At 33.5% G+C, this 27,073-nt stretch overlaps 2 protein-coding genes across 2 annotated transcripts; both read right to left on the bottom strand.

Annotated features, from left to right (window-relative positions):
* Window positions 1–1,456: 1,456 nt before the first annotated feature.
* Window positions 1,457–5,196, bottom strand: LOC128221198 (zinc finger protein 595-like). The gene is made up of 2 exons (XM_052929679.1): window positions 5,126–5,196; window positions 1,457–4,042 (listed from the first exon to the last, which is right to left on the bottom strand). Exon 2 carries the CDS (start codon window positions 4,001–4,003, stop codon window positions 3,029–3,031), a length of 975 nt encoding a protein of 324 aa, XP_052785639.1. The 5' UTR covers window positions 4,004–4,042; window positions 5,126–5,196; the 3' UTR covers window positions 1,457–3,028.
* A 5,981-nt stretch (window positions 5,197–11,177) lies between these two features.
* LOC128221635 (zinc finger protein 45-like) lies at window positions 11,178–12,212 on the bottom strand. The gene has a single exon (XM_052930239.1). The coding sequence runs from the start codon at window positions 12,210–12,212 to the stop codon at window positions 11,178–11,180; it is 1,035 nt and encodes a 344-aa protein (XP_052786199.1).
* Window positions 12,213–27,073: the final 14,861 nt, after the last annotated feature.

Raw genomic sequence — 27,073 nt, 5'->3', positions numbered from 1 at the left:
GTCAATACAATATCATATTCCATTTATTACAATGCTTAAATAAATATGTGGTTAGTTTTACATGGGGACCATTATATACACCGTGCAAAATATCGTCCCTTTAAAATAATTCAAATTTCGTCAAGTCCCTGTGTGCAAACTCCCCAGGTAACCCAATATTACAATGTTAACACTAAATACTTGATTGTTTCAGTGTAAGATCGTAATGTTTTACAACGAATAAGCACCAAAAGCTATATTGTACATATGGTGTAGCCACCAGTGAAATACTTACTATAAATTGACACGTTCAAGGCGGTCCAAGGGGCATTGGTAGTGTTGCACTTTTCCTCTCTTACGATGAACAGTTACGATAAACTGGAAATACCATCTAACAACTAAAGATGTCATTTGGAATCGAAATAATATTCGTTTCTAAATGTATTCAAGAAATTTCCCGAAGTTAAAAAAAATAACAAGAGCGCTGTTATCACTGGGTTGCTTCTAGAATATTCTTATTAAATTTGGTGATGACTGGACAATGGCTTCTAAAGTTATTGATTGGAAAACATCCTTGACGTCGCCCGACTGCATGCGCACCCGCCCTCCCATACGCCGCATGTAATTTTATAATACGTTATTTTAAATGCGGGCATATTAAAATGCAATAAAAGTAATTTCATAAAAATGCGTCAACTAAAGATTTAGTTCTATTTCAACACGTTTCTCTGACAGCTGAACCTATATAGCCTTTCGACAGTTTTCATTGGCCTTGAGGGTAAAATGTTCGTACCTTCGCTTTGCGTGCTCGCCAAATATGAGTTACTGTCATTTAACAGTTAAATTGACTTTCTCGATTGCTTTACTTACTCGTTGCCTTTAATCATGTCCGAATTGTTAGAATTGACGAAATGCAATAAAAATTGATCTAAGCATAATTGTTGTAATGTAATTTCTGAGCCAGCGCTGCTTTTGACATGGCTATCATAACCATGCAAAGTATTTCAAAGTATTGCAGAGACGTTTTATTTTTGATTCAGAAATGTGTTCACCCATGAAAAGGAAACAAAACGCCATGTGCTGTATTATAAAATCTAGTGTAGGCCCAAAATATATGTACATGTATGATCAAAAGGAACTGATTTTTTGAGAACATTCGTTTAGACTATAATGATAGACCTTGAATGTCGTAAGCCATTATGGTTGATGCTTGCAATTAAACGCTCTTATAAAATATTAACAAAATTTTTACTTCAATAAAATATCATAGTACAATTACTATTTAGCCCATTTAACTAGAAAGTATTTATACTTTCTGTATCTAAATGGCAGCAATAGGTATGGTATCCCTCTATTTATATATATTCAGCTAATTGCTCAGAAATTAATCAAGCACGACCCAAATTGTGAATTTCCTTTCACTAAAAATAACTTCAAAGCACTCTTTTAAACCAGAATGCTGAGAATAAAAACGATGTGAGGTTTAAAGTTTATTCCTTCTAAAAGCATTGACAGTAAAACACTATTTAACACTTTTAAGTTTACAAGATGATACAATCTACTTCAACAGTGTTACTTTCTTGGATGTTTATATTAAAAAGTGCATGTTTGTAATAATAATATAATGAACTACAGGGACAAGCCCAGATGTAGAAAATTAAAACCCCACATTTTTTTTGCACTAGGCAAGGGCCCAAAAGACTATGAACTAGAGAAAAAAAACATATATGCTAACATATTAACACCAGATATACAAATTATGAAAAACAAATACCAAAAAACCCTTATACCACATAGAACACAATAACAACACCATAAACAAACCACACCTTCATCAAAATAACTTTACCGTTAATTGATGGGATTAGGGCATTGGAACAGTCAATGGAACTTTAATGAAACCCTCCTGGGGGCTTAAACTAATTAGCATGCCCATAACCTCACACTTGCTCCAACATTCATAAACAATTAGTAGATTTAAAAATATAAGCCTTATTAGAGCTCGCACAAACTTAAAAAGCAATAAAGAATGTAGCAACAAATAACATATATAAACTGATAAAATGTATAAAAAAATTCAAGTACTCAAATACCAGCAACAAACAATATCTGTTAACGGAGCAACAGTGGAATGTATTAAGAGGTAAGATGAAGTTATTCAAACACAACTATCAGAGAAAGCTCGCAATATCTAAACAAGGTAAAAATAATCTCTTCATTAAGTCTAATAACGTACATAGTAGAAGGAATATAATAATGAAAATGTAATATAATAAAACAAACAATATCAGTAGTATATAAATATAATATTTGGAATCCAAATGAATCAAAAATAGCGAACAGTTTTTTATATCAATATGATTTGTAAATGATTGAATTGTTTTTCCAAAATGTAATGTATTCCTTATCTTTTTAGTGTGTTGTCTTTTGTTAGAATTTTCAGGAACCTTATTATTTTGTTTTAGCCACTAATAAGCGTTAGTAGAAGCACTCCTAAGTGTTAAACAACAACTCGATGAAAGACTAAACTACTCGGTATAAATTGAACTCTCTAATAAACAAAAAAAACAAAAACAAAAAATGTAAAACGTACTGTAACATATCACCACTATTGTTATGTATCAGTTTTCCTGATGGATAGCTGAAGGATATTTCTCGCAAGTTCACATCCTAGTTCGATGAAAGTCTAAGCTACTCGGTATAAATTGAACTCTCTAATAATAAAATAAAAAATAATAATAAAAAAAAAAAAATGTAAAATGTACTGTAACATATCACCACTATTGTTATGTATCAGTTTTCCTTATGGATAGTTGAAGGATATTTCTCGCAAGTTCACATCCTAGTTCGATGAAAGTCTTAACTACTCGGTATAAATTGAACTCTCTAATAAAAAAAAAAAAATAAAAAAAAAAATGTAAAATGTACTGTGCCATATCACCACTATTGTTATGTATCAGTTTTCCTGCTGGATAGCTGAAGGATATTTCTCGCAAGTTCACATCCTAGTTCTTCAGTGTTTAAATGTGTCACTTGGTCCTTAAAGAGTTTAATCATCAGATGGCTCACTCTTGATTGTAAGAGGGATAAAAGATGTTCCAAACTTCTCACTTGTCTGACTTTGTCCCTGTGCATTCGCATTTAAATACTGCTCTTCAGAAGATTGCTCACTCTTGATTGTTTGAGGAATAGAGGATGTTCCGAACTTCTCACATGTCTGTCGTTTCTCCTGAGCATTTGCTGTTGTGGATCTATATGCATTTAAATACTGCTCTTCAGAAGATTGCTCACTCTTGATTGTTTGAGGGATGGAGGAAATTTCGAACGAATCACAAGTATGTCGTTTCTCCTGAGCATTCGCCGTTTTGGATCTATATGTATTTAAATACTTTTTTTCAGATGATTTCTCAGTCTTGATAGTTAGAGGGATACAAGTTGTTCCAAAAGTCTCGCATGTCTGTCGTTCCCCCTGTGCGTTCACTGATGTGGATCTATATGCGTTCAAATACTGTCCTAGAGTAAAAGCAGCACCGCACAACTCACATTTGTAACATTTCTTATCGGTGGTGTGTTTTTTCATGTGATCTTGCAAACTAATGCTTTGATCAAAATCATCACCACATTTTTCACATTTGTACAGTTTCCCTCCTGTGTGCATTATCATGTGGCCCAATAAGTTACGTCTGCGACTAAACGCAACATTACATTTTTCACATTTGTAAGTTTTCTCTCCAGTGTGAATACCCGTGTGGCGTCGTAAACTACCCTTATCAGGAAATGCAGCACTACATAGGTCACATTTGTATTGTATACCTTTATTATGAATTCTCATATGTCTTTGTAAATTATAGATAATGGAAAAAGACGCCTTACATGTGTCACATTCGTATGGTTTCTCTCCTGTGTGTATTCTCTTGTGGCCAATTAAATGATATTCCCGCTTAAAACCAGCACTACATATGTTACAAGTGTATGGTTTGTCTCGTGTGTGTATTTTCTTGTTTATCTTTAAATTAGTTGCCATGATTGTTCCTTCCTTTCCTTCTTTCCTTGTGTATTTTACCTGAAAGAAAGAATGTGTCAGCATTTGAAAGTGGTACTTTCCATAGCTTAAATAAAATGTTTATACAATGTAAACCAAGCAAAAAATATTAAGTTTGAATTTCAAAAAGGTTGGTTATTAAATTTCAGTTAAACATTTAATATCTAGATTCAACATCATTTTATTTTCCAATTAAAAAAAATGATGTAGAAGGAGTGCTGAAAAAACATACGGTTGACGGGTTTACTTTTTCATATTTGAAAAAGACAACTGTTCTGAGCATTAATTTGGTGGAACATTTCGTCTTAAAAATTACGAACTAGTATTGGGCGAAGCTTCCTGTTGGCCTAACCACACTGACAATAATGATCGTTGAGGGTACTTTTTAATTTTGGACATTCATTATAATTTTATGTTCCCCGTAACGTAGAGTCGCTAAAACAAAAATCATCAAAAATCTGAAGCGACTGTTTATATATTGACTACCTGTAGGCCATGTAGGCCGTGGCCTTGTCCAACTGAATGGCCGTCAACGAGTCTTTTGATTTTTTTTTTAACTATGGAAGACCCGAGACACCGTTACAGGAATACATAAGAAATGTCAAATTCAAAGTATCCCTGACCGCTCATAATTGTATACAATTATAATTGTAATGCTAGACCGCAGCAAACCCTGGAACACTTTCCTACCGGAAAATAGAAAGAAAAATCGATAATGCCAGACAAAAAACCTCTAAGGTTCTAAACCAAAATGAAGGAAAATCGGTGTACACGTAAATATATATACTCATTGGAAATACAAACCAGAATGCATTTCAAACATTAAATATAAAAGAACATATCTAACCCATATACACATCGGACTACTCATCATTTTTGTTTAAACTACGCCCCTGCTAAATAGCACCTCGCGTAACACTATAATATTGCAGTGCGTCCTTTATTCTTACACATGCCGATCATAATTCTGTTCTCCACATTGACCATTATTTGCAAAAAAAATACAGTAATATAAAATGTTGTTCAATTATACCATATCGTAATGATTTTTATATACTCGGAAAGAGCATTTATATAAAACCATCAACCACGAAGTGTCATTACCAGGTACGGCACCACTTTGTATAATATTAATTCATAACTTTTAATCAGAAAGAATAATAGAAGTAAATGAATACGTCGAAATGCGGTATTTACCTTTGTATTTTATTTGACTGCCATGGCTAAATTATAACTAAGGGACGCTACTACGGCTCAAAATTGTATTACCAAAGGTTTTGTCCCTTAGTTTAGATGCATTTTATTTCACAGTTGAATTCAGTTGATGTCTATCTATCAAAAATGAAATATAATTTATTTTGACATGCGAAAAATGATATATCGCCCGGAAATAAAACAAAAACAAAAAAAGCATAAAATATAATGGTAGTATGAAATTTGTTATAAGTAATGCACTTGGCAAGGAAATGTAGTAAGTGGTAAGTGGACAACAAAAACTGTCATTGCATCTTGGAAAATCAGAATGTATTTTATTTGGGTCTAAAAGCTTCAATGTAAACTGCACTGGTCATATTATAATACCGCAAAAATCTGTTAAATATCTTGGAAGTATATTGGAGCAATAACATTTTGTTAAGTGTTGAAAATGCCGCCTAACGCGTATTCTGTGAAAGTGCCAATGAGTGGAATATGGATGTAAACAGTGAGAATAGTTTCTTAGTTTTCATTTTAAGCGGTTTATACGAGTAAATTATAAAAAAATGGAGAATTTAGTTCTACATAGGATTGGCTATGAGTTGATCTAAATGTTAAAGTTGAGTAAAATTTAAAATCTGATCGTCTAGAACTTGCACAACATGCTAGAGGTTAGTGTCGACAACGTAAAAATCTGGATATTCGTGAGAATTGTTATCGTACCTATATATTAGGCTGAAGCAATTTCGTTACATGTGTGTGTGTGTGTGTGTGTGTGTGTGTGTGTTTATTGACAAAACTTTGCCTCGTTACAAATTTTAGAACTTTATTTGCTATACTTGATGCACCATGCTCGATTTTCTGAATGTTGACACAACGGTGGCAATTAATAGGTTGTGGCGCTCATGAATTGTATTTTAGTAGAAAACGAACTGTGAAAAAAACTGTAGCAATTTCATAACACGAAAATTAACAATTAACTGAATTAATATCATTTTCGATCTTTTTCCGAAGAACTACCACACTGCTTCGCGAACTTTAAGGTTCATTTGGTGTCTAATAAATTAATACCTGATTGCAAATGATCGTCGTAATTGTAATTCTGTATTTCCAGGTATTATAAGGATTTTCAGATGGTGTCTTTGAAGGGGAAAGGAGGCGGCGTGGGGCGGGGGGTATTCCTGTCGAGAGAAAAAATCACTCCGTTGCTAAAAATTTGCAAAAAAAGATGTATTACAAAGTCAATCACCTAAATTAACAAGCACTCCCTTGCCATCTCAGAAAAAAAATCCTGCCTTGCCAAGGACACTTCGAACCATGATGTTATGTTTCTATTTTAGGCCCAGTTTGTTTTATTAATATTTACTATCATTTAGATGTTTTAATAATTTCTTCTTAATAAATATTCGTTACCTAATCATAGTCCAATGTGTCTTAATACAGATGATCCGTAATGTCCATAATAAGGTTCGCAATGTCCATGGTCAAAAATTGATTTGAATAGAGCCGAGTGATAGCGGAAATTTCCGAGACACGAAAGGAGGAGTTAAGGCCGTGGTTAAGGCGGGGCTTTCTATAAATAAATTAATATAATTCTTGCACTAGTTGTTTTAGTCTCAATTTAATATCTTAATGAGTGTTTGTTATCGATGGTGTTAACAAAGTTCTCAACGATACAATTTTCAATTACCTGTAAATTAGCGATATATTAAAAAGACACGCCGCATTGCGACAAAAACATGTTTTTCAATAATGTACTGTTCAAAGGATTCAAGCGTTTGTTGTGAGTTTCAGTGTCAACTGTTATTTGTTCTATTTTAATTATCAGTGACCATTGAAGCTCCAAAATAATAATATGAGAGTCCTTTATATACATCTCCCTTATACCAAGATTTGTCACAATATATCAACCCTAACTGAAGGTATGTTGAATTTATTCAATACCAAACGGAAAACTATTTTAGTAACATTGACCTTGACCATAGAGCCCGAAAATGTAATGAATTGCCTCTATAAACTCTTCTTATTTACCAGGACAGGTCACAATATGTCATCCCTAACTAAAATAATTAAGAAGCAACCGTTTTCTATATTAGGAAACAGTTAACTTGACGCCAGGGGCATTGAACGCAAATTCCAAGAAATATCTGCATACACCCTTCCTTTAAATAAAGTTTGGTCAATATATGTTAATCCTCACTTAAGTTATTCTGTTTCAACTGTTTTTGTATGTTAAGTTTCAGTGACATTAACCTTGACCCATGGGGACTCAAACGCAATTTCATGAAAGGTTTCTTAAATTCTTCCTAAATACTAAGTTTAGTGAAGATAATAGAACCCTACCTACAGTGATTTAGTCTCGACTCTTTTTTTCAGTAACAGTGACCTTTACATAATTCCATGAAAGGTGCCTTTATTATTTTATATTTACAAAATTTGGTCAAGATTTGTCACTCCTATCTAGAGGTTTTTAGTTTGGAATTTGACACCACCAGCCCGGTCACTCGGGACAACGACTTACGTCATTTCAATTACCAGGTTTCACTATGCGAACACCTTAATATAATACTAATAAATGTTATATTGAAGAAATATTTGAATTATAACGATTTATATATCAAACGTCCTACTGCGGGATATGGTGGAATATTTGGTGACCTTTTGCGACTGTAAGCAGAGTATTCGTCAAAATCATTATGCACAACGATCTGACAAACATATAGTTGTTTTGTCTTCACCATTGGCCGTTACGCAATGAAAACATTCAACGATAAGATGGTATTACACGGACACTTATAAATCGAGAAATAAAACACACTCGTTTTGTAGGTACATACATGTATTGGTGCTTTGTTTTTCAAAATGTAAAAATGTGTGTGCACATTTTTAAAACCCAACACAATCAGATAATAGTTTGTATGCTATGTATTTCCAGACCGGTGATATTTTTACCGAATTGATTTATGAAAACAATCGTGGAAAGTTTAGGTCCCATATATCTCCGGCGTCGGCTACGCTGTAAATATAATGCTAAACCAAAGAAAATGAAAGAACGTTGTTGAATATATTATGTTATTGAAATAGAGTCTTTGATTATTAATTCGAATCTCATTTCACATATAAAATGTATTACCTTATTATATGACACCAGTATTGACGTCATCATAAACATATCAAGAATGGATGTGCCATCTTATATTTAAAGCAATCTGATATTTTAATAAGCAGTTTTTATCAGAGTGTTTAGAGAAGTTTTTGCTTAAGGAATATATCGTTATGTGTATGTAAGGAGAACAATAATTTTTTTCATCTAGAAATATAGATTCACTCGAAATTTTGGTACGAGTAAAACGAGAAGATCTGAAATTTTACCAATACAATCTGCCAAAACAACCGATAGTATATAACCAAGTTTATGTTCAGAAGAAATTATCTAAACCATAAATAACTTTGCAATGCTAGATTGTCATGTTTAAAGGAATTTTTATCTGGATAAAAACAAACAAATTTCCATTGTGTTGGTTATAAATGGACTTATTTCAGTCAGAATTAATTGCTTTGAAGTGTGTTTTGTATCAGAAGAATATTGTACCTTTTTAAGATTTTATTTATGTGAAACAGTTTTAAAAGTAAACAAAGAACAAAAAACAACAAGACAAAAACACAGAACAAAAAGAAACTGCGATTTTTTTCATAAACATTAAATTTGCGATGGTTAATCAAACCTAGAGTTTGAATGTTCATCAGTAAGGGCACTTTTCCATGATTCTCCTCTTTGTATGTTTTTTTTTTCATAACATATGCATTGGTGATATAATATGATATATTAAATGATTTTACTAGTGTCCAAGATTATATATATATTGAGTATATCGATGTGATGCAGCATTCCTTGCTTCTCTTGATTTGACTCATGTATATGCAGCATTCCTTGCTTCTCTTGATTAGACTCATGTATATTCAGCATTCCTTGCTTCTCTTGATTAGACTCATGTTTATGTTATTACCAACCTTCAGTTTCACATTGTTATGAGCAGATGTTATTTCACACAATCATAATAATTCAAACTTGTCTTGACCAATTTCCATAAAGATCATTAAAAAATGGAAGAGACATGGAGCAAAAGCGAAATAAACGTGTGAGCTTAATAGGAATAATGCATAAATGAGATATGTAAAATATAAAATAAACATATGAACGCTGGTCCATACAGCACATTCAATACATGAATGAAATGTGAAACAAATACATAAAAAACATATGAATGCTGTCTATACATCACAATCAATACATGAAGGAGATATGAAACAAATACAAAATAAGCATATGAGCGCTGGTCCATAAATCACATTAATAAATGAAGAAGAATTGAAACAAATACAAAATAAACATATGAACGCTGGAAAAAATACAAAATGAAGTTTCATACAGCACATTCAATACATGAAGGAAACATGAAGAAAATAAAAATAAACATGTGAACGCAGTTTCATACAGCACATTTAATACATGAAGAAGAATTGAATCAAATATAAAATAAAAATGTGAACGCAGTTTCATAAAGCACATTCAATACATGAGATATGAAACAAATATAAAATAAACATGTGAATGCTGTCCATACATCACATACAAGAGATATGAAACAAATCCAAAATAAGCATATGAACGCAGTTTCATACAGGACATATAATACACGAAGTATTGTACAAATACTCACGAAAGAATACAATTTCCTGATTTCGATCCTTGGCCTGGGCTTGACTGGTATTCAATAAAGGTGTTAATTGGAGATAAGAACGATATAGCTTATCGGATTACTTGTTGATAATAACTGACCAAAAGAGTGAATAAGGCCAATGACCCTAAGAATAACTAAAGTTGCATATTGAATACCATTCCTGCTCAGCTTTTGTTTTCATTAAATGTGCGTCTTTGAGCACACCTAGATTATGAATGTATAGTATAAAAATCATACTGTCTGTATCATAGATCATATCTTCGGTGTTTCCGAGCATTCCCTCCCCTTGCTGAGCATCCTTAAGTATACATGTTAACTTCAATATCACGTTGTTTTACACAGACGCAGTTTCACAAAATACGATATATCGTATATAAACCAAGTTGCACGAAGATTGTTCAGTACACATATAATAAGCACCAAGTTTAATAAGGTTCATTTAATAAATGTAGGAAATATAAAGTAACTACGAATTGAGCATAGACATTTAAGATATGAAACAAATTTATACGAAATGCAAGACTCAAAACTTGGACATTGAACTGGCTCAACAATCGTTCTATGCATTTTGATGATGATTAAAAGTATGTCATTAGTATCAGATTTGGTTTACATATTTTTAGGGATTTAGAATAATGTCATTCTTATCAATGTTGCATAGCTTTTCAAGATTAGATCGACTGTTTTTATTCAAAAGAATACAAAATTTGAACAGTTTTCAGTTTAATGGATAAACATGAATATGAATATATAACGCAGACCTTTAGTTCTATACTTTATTTTTGAATCATGCAGTGATTGTGTGTAGTGATTATTCCTATCATCATTTAGAACATTTTATTTACGTTTTTGCCCTGTTTCAAAAATATCTTTAAAAATGCTTTGAGAAATATATAAAGGAACTTGTTACAAGAGTTATTGCTGAGTAAAAAAAGGCTATCTTCTCCATTTGTGCCTCGCACTTGTATGGTCTTTCTCCAGTGGGTGTTTTCACGTGTCTTTGTAAACTAGACTTTCGGGGAAAGTCAGCATCGCAAGTGTCGCACGTAAACGGCTTTTCTCCAGTGTGTATCCTTATGTGCCCTTTTAAAGTAAACCTTCCAGAAAAAGAAGCATCGCATACCTCACATGTGAATGGCTTTTCCTGGGTGCGTACATTCCTGTGTTTTTGTAAACCCGAGCTTTGTGAAAAAAACAGTGACACATTTGTCACACTTGCATTACTTCTCTTTTGTGTGAATACTCGTGTGGCGATGCAAATTTGATCTACGAGAAAATGCAGCACCACATATCTCACACTTGTATGGCTTCTCTCCTGTGTGAATTTGTATGTGTCTCTGCAGGTAATGTTTTAGGGAAAAAGATGTTCCACATGTTTCACACTTGTAAGGCTTTTCTCCGGTGTGTAACATCGTGTGGCGATGCAAATGAGATCTAACACAAAATGCATCACCACAAATCCCACACCTGTATGGTTTCTCTCCGGTGTGAATTCTCATGTGGTTCTGCATATTTGATCTACGAGAAAATGCAGCACCACATATCTCACACTTGTATGGCTTCGCTCCAGTGTGGATTTTTATGTGTCGCTGCAAATCTGGTTTTCGGGTAAAGGATGTTCCACATGCATTACATTTGTGTGGCTTCTCTCCGGTGTGTATCCTCGAGTGGTTCTGCAAATAAGATCTAACAGAAAATGCATTACCACAAGTCACGCATTTGTATGGCTTCTTTCCTGTGTGATTTCTTATGTGTCTCTGCAAATAAGATTTTTGAGAAAAAGAAGATCCACACACTTCACACTTGTATGGCTTTTCTCCTGTGTGATTTCTCGTGTGTCTCTGCAAATCATATTTTCGGGAAAAAGAAGTTCCACACACTTCACACTTGTATGGCTTTTCTCCTGTGTGATTTCTTATGTGCCTCTGCAAATTATATTTTTGAGAAAAAGAAGTGCCACATATATCACACTTGTATGGTTTTTCTCCTGTGTGAATCTTCGTGTGCCTCTGCATAGAAGATCTTTGAGAAAATACAGCACCACACGTCTCACACTTGAATGGCTTCCCTCCAGTGTGGATTTTTATGTGTCGCTGCAAATCAGGTTTTCGGAGAAAGGATGCTCCACATGATTTACATTTGTGTGGCTTCTCTCCGGTGTGTATCCTCGTATGGTCCTGCAAACGATATTTAACAGAAAATGCATCACGACAAACCATACATTTGTATGGCTTTTCTCCTGTGTGTACTCGCATGTGGTTTTGTAAATTGAATTTCGTAGAAAACCCTGCACCACATGCCTCACAATTATGTGGTTTAACTGCTGTGTGAATGTTCATTTGTTATTGTAACTAAGATCTTTGCAAAAAAGGTAGAAAATATGTTAACGAGTTTTCTACAGTGTGAGTTTAAATTCGGCCTAGTTCATGTTTGGCTTCGTGAGTTCAGGAAAATTATTTCGCAACCGATAGGCTTTGCTTCGTGAGTCAGATTAAGTAAATCAAGAGTATCCTGTATCGAAGTGGCACTAGTAAAATAATGAGATTTGTCATAATGTATTTCCACTGTTAAAAATATTATTGTCTGTACATTGAATCAAATGTAGGTGACAGGAATTACCACGCTAGTATATGATCAGCAGATATGTGTTCTGGCGACAACGACTGCATAATTCCAAAATCATCACTTATATTTCACTTCTTGTGCTTCTATCAGGTATTTTATAAACACCAATCATTTTCAATCCGTGTTTTGGTGTATTTCCTCGTGTAACATCTGTAAAAAATGTCCAGCTTTACTCCCGTTCCTTCATTCGTGCGTATTTTTCTCAAGTCAACTGAAAGAGACAAGATTAATTAGAATCCAAGACACAAACTATTCTCCCAATATAAAACCAGACATAACCTATTATTTACAAGACCAACCATATCAAACCATAGTAAATCTGGTAATAACGAGTAACACAATATAAAATAAAACACAATCTGGTACCAGCCAGTCTCGCAATATATAAACCGTAGCTAATATCCAGTTCATTAATATAAAACCATACATAGTGTAGTATCAGTAAATCACATAATATAAAACCGTACATAATCTGTTTTAAGCAAGTCACAAAATACAAAACCGTACATAATCTGGCATCAGCCATTCTCACGAAATTAAACCGTACATCACCTGTTATAAGCCTGTCACACATATACAACCGTACATCACCTGTTATAAGCCTGTCACACATATACAACCGTACATCACCTGTTATAAGCCTGTCACACATATACAACCGTACATCACCTGTTATAAGCCTGTCACACATATACAACCGTACATCACCTGTTATAAGCCTGTCACACATATACAACCGTACATAATCTGGCTTCAGTCATTCTCGCAATATCAAATCGTACATAACCAGTTATAAGCCTGTCGCACAATATAACCGTACATAACCAGTTATAAGCCTGTCACACAAGATATAACTTAATCTGGTTCAACCAGTTTCATAAAATGAAATAAAATGAAAGCGAACATGGTACCAGCCAGTTGTCCTAGCTAATGCTCGATTCAGGATCTTATATCTTAAAGCTTTTCTCTAGAACTCTTGGACTAGTCGCAACAACTGCATTAGCCTGGTGTCGGTCGCTTTAGATTCGATTCGTCTAAAGATGAAATGTTTAGATAAGGCGCGACAAAGACAGATAACAGCGCTTTTAGTATTGCATCGACCTCATAAGTTCTTTGTCAGGCTGCACGCATGGCAGGCGGCATGCCAGGTTTCCTTTCGAACGAGATTCGTACTTTTCAAATGTCGTCATGAAACATGATAAAAGTTGTTAGAAAATGAAATGTTTGTGATGTCATTCAACTGCATGTTAAACAATTTACTTTATTTTTTTAATATTAATTTATTATAAAAATGTTAGCGACTCAATGACATTCTAATGCTTAACGATAAACTGGCCACTCTATTTTAACCACATGTTAAATGCGCATTAAATATAAATTTATTAATAATGATCGAAGTGGAAGTTCAATGCGATAATAATTACAATATAATTTGTGCGGGTAGATAATATAAGTTTAAGGACTTATGATTACTGGATTGGCGTGAGCGTAGATAAATTTAAATATGTCGCAGGATTGTCGATACTCCCTCATACGTTGTTAAATAAATGAGCAAATATCGTTTTAAAACCGTTTTACCGTAGTCATTTTTCCAGTCACCAAGTTAATGTATACTTAGTTGAAAAGGCGCTTAACTTCCGTAGAATAATATTTTTCCAAGAAGGATCTTTGCTCTACTGTCAATGGGAAGAAGCTACATTTTGGAAGCAACTATTGCATGTTAACATATTGTTTGAATATCATTAACTTTCATGATATTTATTTTTCAAAACATGCTGCAGAAATGTATCTCCCTGGCAAGGAAAGTACGAAAGGGCAATAACTCTGTTATAGACTATAAAGATACGGATCTTGTACACTCCAAATGTTCTCAATGTTATGTTATAGTATGAAGTACAGTTAAACTCCATCAAGTATTTTAAATTATGTTCCTGTCTTAGAAAAGTAACAAAAGGCAATAAATATGTAATTTTCTTAAAAAGAGTAATGCTTCTTGTACAATGCATTTCCTCTCATTGCGCTACACCATAGTGTTTAATCTTATCAAATTCCAACCCATGGTTTTCAAGTTATCCTATGAAGAAGAAAAAGGAACAAAAGGACAATAATTTCGTAAAAAGCTGGAATAGAGTTATTGTTCCTGTACACTGCTCTTCCTATCGTTGTGCTCAATCAATGTGTGAAGTTTAATTAAATTGCATTCAATAGTTTTACCTCTTCTAGTGAGAAAATCTTTCCTGTCAAAACTGCCTAATATTGCGCAAATGACAAGCAGGTCCAGTCGGAATTATTACTCTTTTCTCTTCTCAGTTATATGAATAAAAGAAAAAATCACTATCATTAATTAAATAAATATTTAAAAGTTTTATAACCTTATCCGATCTACATCATTTCTTTATATAAAGAGCTTTCAACAAGTATCGATTTCATAAAATTCTATCAAACAAAAATGAATACTTACATGTTTGACTAAATAATGGAAAATTTAAAACTAGGGGACGTAACTGCTCGCATAAGTACAATTTATACTAACCGCGGACCTCTGGTTTCCCGATGGCATAAACAGTGAAGCAAAAAATGATACTTCTTTAAAAAGTGAAGCAAATAATGCAAACAATATTTTGATTTGTAAAAGATGATAGAGAAATGAATCGTTATCGCCCACGTTATTGTTTTGGGTCTCTTAAAAATAATAAGCGGGTGCAATCGTTAAATTGTTCCCAAACTTACACTTAATTAAAAGCAACTCTTTCATTAGTGACGGTTAACATAGCTTGATAAACATCGACACTACTAATCACGTGATGAATATAATATGAATATATAAAATCAGCTCGAGTTGCCGATAAAAAAACTATATATGCTGACTGCATTCATTGCAACTATATAACATTTATTTTACACAATTGTGTGTCGTGGTCTCAATAAGATTTTTCATATAATTCAAATAAATTGTAGGTGGTAAAATCAATAAACAATTCTTGAAGTTATATTTACTGGAAGTGTCTTTGACATTAACTCTGGGGTTGGCATTTCCTTTTTGAAGTTTACTTCCAAATTATGCGGTAAGTGCAATACGACTACTTGATTACCGAATTGCAAGAAAACAAGTGAGTTAAACTTATGCTTCTGGGAACAATTATCTTGAGCTATGGTTAGTATTAACGAATGTTTCCAGATACATTTTGGAAAATAGGCAAATCATTATGTGTCAGCCAGAGTGTACATATGTTGCTAAAATCAGCAGTATCGCCAAAACACTAATTATTTTAGTCTTATACCTTAAGGGTTCTTTGTTTTCGATGGTTATTGCAATGTTCTCAACGATATAAATGTCAATTATTAATACATAATAAATTTTAATTATCTGTAAGTAAGCTATTTATTAACAAGAAACGCCAGAACTCCTTTATAAACTACTCCTCCATACCAAGTTGTGTCCTTATATGTCAACCATAACTGACGTAATGGTGAATTTATTCAGTACCAAAGGATTATCTATTTTAAGTAGTATTGACCTTGACCATTGATTCCGAAAAAGTACTGCCATAAACTCTTCCTATTTACTAGGATAGGCCACAATATGTCAATCTAACTAAAATAATAAGGTATCAACCGTTTTCTATTTAAAGTAAAATTAAAATTGACGCCGGGAACCTTTTACGAAAATTCCTTGAAATGTCTGCATACACCCTTCAATTAAATAAAGTTTGGTGGTCAAGATATGCAAATCCTTACTTAAGTTATTTAGTTGAAACTGTTTTTGTTTTTTAAGTTCCAGTCAAGATAGTAGAACACTTACTCCAGTAATTTAGTCTCGACAGTTTTTTATATTTTCAAAAAGTGGCCTTGACCTTGACGATTTCCCATGAAAAGTATACTTAAAATCTTTCTATATACAAAGTGTGGTCAAGATAAGTTACTCCTATCTTAGGTTATTCAGTTTCATAGGTGAATTTGACGCCTCCCGCCCGGCCGCTGGACAACGACTTACGTCATTTAAATAACCAGGTTTCTCTATGTTATGCGCCTGGAAAACAGATTCAGACCACAATTTCTTACTTAGTTGGTAGAGTTGTGTCTCTTGATTGGTGTTTGAAAGATATGTTCATCCATGTGTATTTGTATTCACCATTGCTATTATGACGAGACAATATCAACACAACTTTCATTGGCGTCTGACTTTCGGTCGCGTGGTAGTTGCTCATAAAGTCATTGTCCCACCGCCATTCCTTTTTAAGGGGATAACACTGTTTAATTTCAAACTTCAGCATAAGGACATCCATATGTTATCTTTATAAACAATGCACTCCGGGTAACAGTTGTTTTCCCAGCATCTTTCATATCGTCTGCATAATATAATAAAGTTTATTTTCAGTGTCTGTTATGTGTTGTTGACTTCGATAGGGCCTATTTTCGTTACGTTGCAGTTACTGATAAATGATTGCACAAGCGTGAAGATTAATCAAATGTGCATGTGTGATTTAGCGGACTTGTTTTGTACGTTGCATTCCTTGCGTTGGTTGTCTGTTAAGCCTTGACCCTGTGCCTCTAAACGGGACCTTTGTTTTAGATGATGACCTCTGGTGTTGTCCCTATACTTTCCATTGTATTATTATATTTGTCATTTTGCAAGTACTGATACATGTTGGGACAAGCATAGCGTTGGCTACTCATCAACCAGTTTAGATTCCCCAGTGAAGCGTTGGCTACTCATCAACCAGTCTAAACTCCCCCATTGAAGCGTTGGCTACTCATCAACCAGTCTAAACTCCCCCATTGAAGCGTTGGCTATTCATCAACCACTTTAAACTCCCCAGTGAAGCGTTGGCTACTCATCAACCAGTTTAAACTCCCCAGCGAAGCGTTGGCTACTCATCAACCAGTCTAAACTCCCCATTGAAGCGTTGGCTACTCATCAACCAGTCTAAACTCCCCCATTGAAGCGTTGGCTACTCATCAACCACTTTAAACTCCCCAGTGAAGCGTTGGCTACTCATCAACCAGTTTAAACTCCCCAGCGAAGCGTTGGCTACTCATCAACCAGTTTAAACTCCCCAGCGAAGCGTTGGCTACTCACCAACCAGTTAAAACTCCCCAGTAATCTCGTGTTTCGCTGACCGTTCTAATGGGGTAACGCAGACATTTGTTAATATAGGATTTAAGACTTTTACCTTGGTTGTATGTTTTATAGCTATAGAATGTTACTTTCGTTACTTGTTTGACATTGATTTACTTGTTCGCTAAAAGTACATTTAAAGCCTTTATTCCGTATGTTGTTTATCACATATCATCTTCTACATACAGGTCGTATGTCCAACGGAAAAAAAAAATGGATCACGGTTAGAATGTCGCATGATAATGGCGTCCCACCATGTATGGTAACTTTTAGTAAATCAAGCTTGTACATATTTACAGTGTTTCTGAAAGACAGCTGCTTCGTTATCATTTACCTAGGCTTAGTTTAACTTTGGCTATGATCCTTAAAGACTTTCCATAGCTTGAAAAATATGAAAGTACGGCAATATTTTATTTGTTTATTGCAATTTTATTGGATGATATGCACACATATATACTACATAATATTTCAAAATATCTAATCTAAAACATAGGTTAATATTATGCTATTGAAACAGTGTCCAAGCCCCGTTTAAGACTCGTTCATGCTAATGGAAAGAGCTTTGCTCCCTTTGTTTATGCTTCGAACAATTCATATTTGATTTATTTGGAATGAAATAAAAATCTGTTAAATATGAAACTTGAAGATCAATTAAGCAAATGTCCATAAAACAACGTTTTCAACAGTAAATTAATGAATACAAGTCATTATCAAATCAAATCATTTAAACATATTTTCTTTTTTCCATACATTAAAGATTCTTCCAACAGTTATTCATCCATCTATGAAACTGTTTAGCACGTTCATATAAACATTCTAAACATTCTTAATAACTAAGTGACAAAAATTAACAGTTTTCCATTATATTCAATATCAGAATTGAATTGGAAAACAACAACAACAACACACTCTGAATAATATATAGCTAAGTGGGATTCGTTTGGCAACATTTTTCTTTAAAAACGGTCATTTTACAGAAATCATGAAAAATATAAAAGTTTTAACGACATCCCTCTTCATTTCGTTAAATAAGAGTATAATGGATCCTTAATATGCTGTATGGTAAACGTTTGCTTGCCCGTCCATTTTTAATACATCACTAGTGTCATGAAAAGGTTATTTTGCACTTCTTCCTTAAAACAATCTAAATTGACAAAACATCGTAATAGAATAAGCAAGACCACTTCGACCGCTCGTTTTTATTACGACAGCATACCTGTCTGTTGTTCATGTTATTACACTGCATTCAAACAAATGAATTTGACATTCCATTTATAGTTCAGTACCAAGGTCATAAAAAAGAATAGTCCTGCTAGTAAAAAGCCGTCCACAGTGCAAAAGTGGGTGGGGAAGGCCAACAAATCTAAAGTCTCAAAAAATCATGTTTAATTTGTTTTGAGGAACGATAATTTTCGGGATTAAAACATATGTTTTTTGTGAGTAGTTTCAGGGTAGTAATGAGTTGACCACATTTTACAAAAAAAGATTTTATCAGATTTTGGATCAAAACACATTCACACTTTTTAGGAAAAGTCTAACGACTTTATAACTTTGTTTTTGTGTCAAAATGCCCCAAACTACCTAATCAATAATGTCTTGTGGGTAATATCGTTTCAAATAAGAAACATTTCATAAAATAATGAAAAATAGTGAATAAAATTCATTTCCTTGTTACGAAATTGCAAATATTTTTCTTAAAAAAGCTGCGATCACCACATATCCTAAATACACTGTTAAATGGATAGAACTGACTACTTTGACACAAAAACATATAAATTTTGTATTAAGACATTTCTGGACAAATGTAAATACTTTTGATTGGAAATCTTATAAAATCTTCTTTCGTAAATCTTACTCAACTCCTTTTTCCAGCTACACTTGTTTCAACGGATATAAAAAAAATTGCTCCTTAAAACTAAATAGAAAGCATTTTTAGTTTTAGTGCTTCAAACGTTTTGTTTTCACTGTGGAAGGCCCTTAAACTGGATAATTTATTAAGAAATTTTTATTCTGAAAAACATTGTATCTTTACAAGTGGTCATATTTATAAGCTCCCCAGTAAATATATTTAACCCAGTGAACTGTTTTTAATATGTGTTAAATATCCTATATTTTTCAATTCATTTATTCATGCGCATGAATAGTAACCTACGTTTTGATTGTTTTCATACTTTTGAAGTAGCATTAATATAAATATAACTTTACGAAGTTGAACATTTTCACTAAAATTCTTTATGAATACGGCCCCAGCTTGTCATCAACATTCAAGATTTTTTTTACACAAAACTCAAACAAGTGACATCATACACGTAGCCAAGTGAAGTCATCAGAAATCTTTGCGGAGCTGTTGCGCTATTGTATTGACCTGAAATATAGGGTTTACAATTAGTTTCTATAACATCATCTTCGACCGTCGATACAAACAAGTACAACAACCAATTGTATACAACTTTGATATGCTGTCCAAAGGTTACCTTTTGCTCAGTTTGCATGCGTCAATAATATGAAGGGTTAATATGGATGATTACAAAAAAATCTCCAAACAATATCTATTTTGGCTAACCAATCCAAGAAATTCACTAGTATAATAAAGTTGGCTGCTCGAACCAATGACCATAGATTACAAAATACATTGCACACTCTAAGTCGATTTTCAAGAAATGTGCTAAAAGGTTGAGGATAAAATATGGCATGTAAATAAAAGCCATAGGCAAGTATTCAAAATGATCACAATATTATATATAACTTTCACAGGTATACCATCTAGGTTGAGAAATAGCAGTTAAAGGTTTACTTACATTTTGTGGATTTTCGATTCTGTAAAGAAAAATCCATAAATATTAAGTAAGTTTTCACTCATACAGAGATAGATGCGAAAGTATTTAGATCACTATTAAGACACCTTAAAAAGGGAATAACAGTAAACGAAGAAAGTTTTTCCTTTTTTTCGCCGCTAGATTTTCTTTTGCACATGTGTGTTTATTGTACGTTTCCAATGTTCAATATTCGTGAAACCAGCCTTACAAAAACGATACTTTGATCTTTCTTTTTTAAAGACATATTTCAACAAGTTTCTTTAACACGATCTTTTATCAGATGAGTTTTTAACTCACATGTTGTACACAATACACTGTGAATAAAAGAGTCACTAATATTGTAAATTTTATGGAAACCCCATTGCAAACAAATGCTTGTTCGCGTTACCCCTTTCCGCCAAAAATAGCAAAAATAAAAAAAATATCTATTTTACAGTCATAGTTTTGAACATGGACTTGAAGGCGATTAGTTCGAAATACTGTCTCAATAACTATGTAATCGGATTATAATACATTTTTGTGTATTTAAGCAAAGGCCGAAAACATACTCGGAAGACATCCAATCTTTATAGTAAACAGTTTTATTTAGATCTGTCGCGTTGATGAATACAACGTCATTTAATCGATTCAAAAAAGCTTCGACCCTGTAGTCAGACAAAGGACCGTTTGTTCTATAGCTCCAAGTGGTTTGTTTGATGTACTTACTTGATAGGATCCTTGACGTATGATTGCCAGAAGAAGAAGCCACAAAAACCCACACCGACCATCGCCGACGCAGCGTTAAAGAAAAAGAGGGGCCATAACTGCAACAAAATGAGGCAATTAGAATATTATAAACGGAAAAACTGACACCGACCATTCCCGATGCGTTTACAAAAACGAGGGAGCATATTAACTGAAACAAAAACAAGGCAATTAGAGTATTATATTAGTAAAAACTTGCACCGAGCATTCCCGATGCCCTTAAAAAAATCTAGGTGCCATAACTGCAACAAAGGCAGGGCCATTATAGTATCTGTCATTTTAAATAATAAAAAGTGACACCGACCATCCCCGATGCAGCGTTACAGAAAATTTGTAGCCATAACTGCAACAAAGATAGGGTCATTAGTGAATCTGTTATTATAATAGGGAATCGTGACACCGACCATTCCATCGAAAACAACCCCGGACGAATGCCGTTAAATCAGAAAGGTAGTTCGATGTAATTGATGATTTGAAATTGTACACAAGATACTATTTTAGCTTGTCATATCACAACATTGTGATATAATTTGATAACTTGCAAAGAAACACAATCTACTATTATAGATTTTAGCTCAGTTGATCGCAATATAAATTGTTGATTTTCAAAATGTACTGAAGTTTGTCATGTTGTTATAGTGTTACATTAAATGATCAGTTGCAATGGTGCAACAGTTACTACTTGAAGGCCTAGTTTAAGGAATGTTTGGCATGATAATCTCCTGCTGTGCATTTCCTGCTGATTGTCACAATAGTGTCCAATTTCCTGTGTATTTGTTTATTGTCTCAGGGCCATTTATGTTCCATTTCTATAATAAAACCTCCTAAACTGCACAGCAGGATACTCAGATCAGAGATCTGATATGTCAGCACAAGGCAATTATATTAAGATCAATACACAGAGGTTGTGTACTATACACCAATTAGGGGGGGGGGGGGGTCACTTATAGAATGCTTAAACTAGGCATTAAGGTTGTCAACTTATGAAAGTGTTATATGGAATGATGATTTGCAATAGACACAATCTACTATTTAAGTTCATCCCTTATAAGTTAATTTGAATTTTTCATAAATGCGGCTCACTACATTATACAAATTGTATTGTTAATTTATTTTTAAAATTACGTGTATTATTATATGTACACATGTAACTGTAATGCTTTGTTTAATGAGTGTTGTTTGTTGCATACTTAATATTAAAGTTAGAAAGGGACACAAATCTTTATATACTGCAGTAAAGTTTCACATTGTTGTTATTCATACTGAATAATATGTTTCATATATATATGCTTTTTTGAAATAAGATTATATAGAATATGATAAAAGTTTATTGCAGTTCTTGTTGTTGTTTTTTCAGGAAAAAAATGCATGTGACAGAAATGACGGTGTTTAATATTTGTGCCAGCCCTTTTGCAAGTTTGATTTGGACGAATTTCTTAAAGACTTGCATAGACCAATGAAGTATTGACCATACCAATGCTAATCTAGTAGATTCTGTGCCATAATGTCTTACAGGCTAAGTGGTTGATTTTCGATGTCAAGGAATATCGACCTTAAAGCCTCCAGTCGGACACAGATTCAGACCAAAGCAGCTGAATTTTGCTACGATACATACAAAAACACCAGACTGCTAGCAGCTGCATTGTCCTAAGAAACACATGTAAACACAAGCCTGTTATCAGCTGCAATGTTTAAAGACATGTCATAACGAGCTTGTAATGATCTGCATTGATTCAAGAGTCATGTTATTAATTATACATGTAACTGAATGTTCATTTCTTTTGTCTCTTTCTGACAGCGATTTATCTTTTACAATTATTTTAAGCCGTCTTTCTTGCAACAGAAATTTATTTGATATATACGAGATACAAACAATAGCAAATGATGGATCGCACAACATAGACGCCAATCTGTGAATCTAGCTGCCAGGGAGACATATATACTACTTGATTGATTTTCTTTATCAGGCAATATCGACCTTCAATACTGAACCTGATTCAGCTACTGGCAGCTGCATTGTCTTAAACTATGTGAACATAAGCATTTTCATTCAACACAGATTTTTTCATGAAGTCCTTAACAGCATTGTTATCAGTATTTCAGTCTTGGTTTGTTTTTCCGTCGATAGTTTATTATAATAAAATACCATGATTTTGTGTTATATACTTTCGCTCTAGTTCTTTGTTTCTAGTGTTTGTTTGCAAACATTATGCCAAATTCGAAACAAATTGTACGTTTTTTGTAAGCAGCAAAATATTTATCTTGAGTACAATGATGTTAAATTTGTTTTGTTTTTAAAGCTGCTCACTCACAGATTGACTGTTTTGACAAATCTGTTTTGTGTTTTTGGAATAGGTTTATGCATTTACGTATGAAAAACAGTGATACAAGGTTAATGACAAAAGATAAGATCGCTGTTTTTGATATTTTCGTGCGAAAGTTGATGGGGTTTTCTTAACAACTGAGATCTGTTCTTTAGTGAGTTATCTTAAATATGACTAAAAGAAAGGCATTTATGCCAAAATCGGCTGAAACACAATATAAAATAAAAGTCTAAACCGTCAATCTGTGAGAGTGTAGCTTTAATCGCAAATAAGAAACTATATTGAAATTTCAGTACTGTATTCCTTCATCTCCAATACATTGCTGTTAAAAGATAACGACTCTTGCACGGTCCTGGTAGAAACCAGTTTTTATGTTAAACACGTTTGCCGTTTAATAATAAATTAAAGTGCGCAAAAATTAATGATCCTGATTTAGGTAATATGGTTTGAATAGCTTAATAATAAACATTAAGGCGAGACTACATATGATATTTTTAAGTTGTAAGCCTATTTGAAGGCCAAGCACATATCTTTGTATACTCTTTATGCCACTGACTGATGAGATTTATCGATAAATCCAAGGCCCAGCGTATATGCAAGATATCAATGTAGGAAAGCTACAGTCGGCGGTTTCATAAGAAAAATCTTAGATCTTTAACTTGACAGTTTTAGAAAGATATCATCGCTTGTGGTGTTTTTCTATGACCAATTATAGTTTGTGGCACTTGTTTTTATCGTACATATCATAAAGAATATATCGGCAGATTGCAGTTTCACCAACAAACCTTTGAACGTATGTGTTAAGATATAACGAAACATTATGAACACTTAATTTATTGAGTAGTGCGGAAAATATGTATCCTTCAACATAAGAACTTGGATAAGATTTCAACGATATTTGCGATAGTTTACCAATTATTTATAGAGTTTTAATTCCGACCGACAGTTGGTCTACGAACCATTTGTCACGTTTACAGTATTTGCTGATTAAGATACTCATGGGTCTCAAGGAAGTTATTTTAAAACCTTGGTTTGCAAATATCAATTACAGTACACTGATTAAAGTAAATGTATTTCAACCCACGAACGAGTAGGGTACTTGAAAGATAACATTTTTTTTATATTTTAAATAAACATGTTATGCAATAGTCTTTCCATTATTGAATTGATTACAGCTGTGTTTTTTTTTCATATCAGCGGTTTGCCATAAAAAAAAATCATTTGAAAGAAATACAACTGAACTAATTTCTTATTATGAACCTTTGTTGTTTACTTGAATACAAATGATACAACAACTATAATTCACATATTTTTAAGTTCTTTACATTGAATGAATGCCTGTTCAACACATTGCTTTCTTTTTATGATCTCATAGAAAACCATAGCTAATTAAAACCAATGAAAAACATTTCGGATCAAATCAGGAAAACCAACAAACAAAATGCATTTTTGAAGTGAAAGATCAATATGTTTGCAGACACATCGCACCGTTTTTCCTTATCTGTGTTTGCTTTGTGGTTAGATGTCTGCTTGAGTTTTTATCAAATTCTTCTTGTTAAGGAGCATTGTTTTTACAATATTAAACTTAACTGCAAAAATGATTTGAAATGAGAACTGGCAAACAATCATAAAATTTGTTAAAAAATCCCAAAACAAACATCGTGTCATTAATGTTATCATATTGCGTTGACTTCCTGTATATATCTTATTTTAAAAAACTCCAACTCCAACGTATTTGTTCTTATATTACAGGAATGAATAACGTGATTTATGTCATTATCAGAGTATGAACGCAGATGGGCTGGTTTAAGTGTGTGCAATCCGAAGAACTTCGCGAGTACTTTAATCAGCCCTATTGCGTTCATATTCCCGATAATGACCAAGGGGGAAGACGTAATTTCGTTTCATGCAAACAAAAAGTAAGACAAATGTTTCAAGGCATAAAATGTTGGATTTCTAAGGAAAAATACGACTCTGGTACCAACGTTTGCCTCCCTCTTTTAATTTTGATAAATGTATGCGTCCAGTATATGAAAATCATATTATTCGATCGACATCCTAGCTTGGTATCATTACTTCAAAGATAAAAAAGAGTTATTGAACAGATTGTGTATTTCGATGCAATGATAACAAACTAACGTGTTGATTTTATATATTAAGTTTCGTATTTTCTCTGAAAACATAACCTTTATGGGCATATTGTAACTGTGCTTGTATGCACATATTCTTAATGTATTGTAGAGTTGCATCTTGAGTTTAATGTATGATTGGCCTTGCTCTTTGTGCATTTTTACAAGATACCGGTTTAGTCGTTTGGGCACCGAGCTTCGCCAACAATTTACATTCATTTAGTGAGATAGCGTTAGTGATAATGCAAAATAAATAGTCAGCATATTGTCTCTTGCCTTCCACATTTAAAGACTCAAGGGATTCACCACGAGTATCGCTGCATTCAGAGTTAATGTAAAATGCTCTCTGACTCAGCAGCTTATCGAGTATATCTCCTGATTAACATCATCAATACTGTGATGTGAAGGCTGTATAATTACTTTCATAATCGTTGTATGTTTATAGATTACTATTAACAGGAATCGCGTGTTGGATATCTCTACACCACTACAAATTGTCATTTTATCAACCTGATGTTCTGACAAACTCAATAATGCATCAACATATGATTGTAATATGGAAAGCTGCACTTATGGGCTCCTTGACAATTCCCTGGCTTTCCGGGATAGACATGGCTTTGTGAGTGTCTTTGAAGTGCACGAGATACTGTTCATATGGTATTTTAATGTACATTGACGTATACTTGTGCTCCTATGTGGACCGACAGTGATGTAGGAATAATTGTACTCTGATGAAGTTACTATGATTGCTTACTACAAAGAAGTAAACATGGTCATATGCCACAACATGCATGCACAATTATTAAATGACCTGAATGGTGTTCAGTATACTAGCAACTATTGCACAAAAATGCTTTCTAAACAGAACCGAACAGTTTACTATAACTTATAGAACAATTCATCTTTTAGATTCATGTACATTAATATATTCCTGTCATGTGAGCAACTTTTAAGTATTTTCATTTCATTTTTTGAATCCATCCTATTAGCTTCAAGACTCTAATCGGAATCGATTTACAGGATAAAAAGGAGTAAGTGCTCATGTTTTGAAATTGATGAGAAATGCTCAAAAGGGGTGAGGAACTTCCACGAAGGCCATAAGGATGTTTTCAAACAAGACTAAAACCGATATCTATTTTGAAACCATCCTATTACCACCAATACTCTTATCGAAATCCATTTACAGTATAGAAAAAGAAGCAGGTGTTTATGTTTTGAAATTCATGAGAAATGTCCAAAAGGGGGATGAGAAACTTCCCCAAAGGTCATTAGGATGTCTCCCAACAGGTTTAAATCCGCCATCTGTCGATGGTTATGAGTTTAAATTTACAGATGCCAAGACTGTAATGCAACCTTCCG

This window comes from Mya arenaria, chromosome 16 (assembly GCF_026914265.1).
Source record: "Mya arenaria isolate MELC-2E11 chromosome 16, ASM2691426v1".
Classification (NCBI taxonomy): Eukaryota; Metazoa; Mollusca; class Bivalvia; order Myida; family Myidae; genus Mya; species Mya arenaria.
The sequence above is the reverse complement of the archived record's forward strand: the minus strand, read 5'-3'. Positions and strand labels throughout refer to the sequence as shown.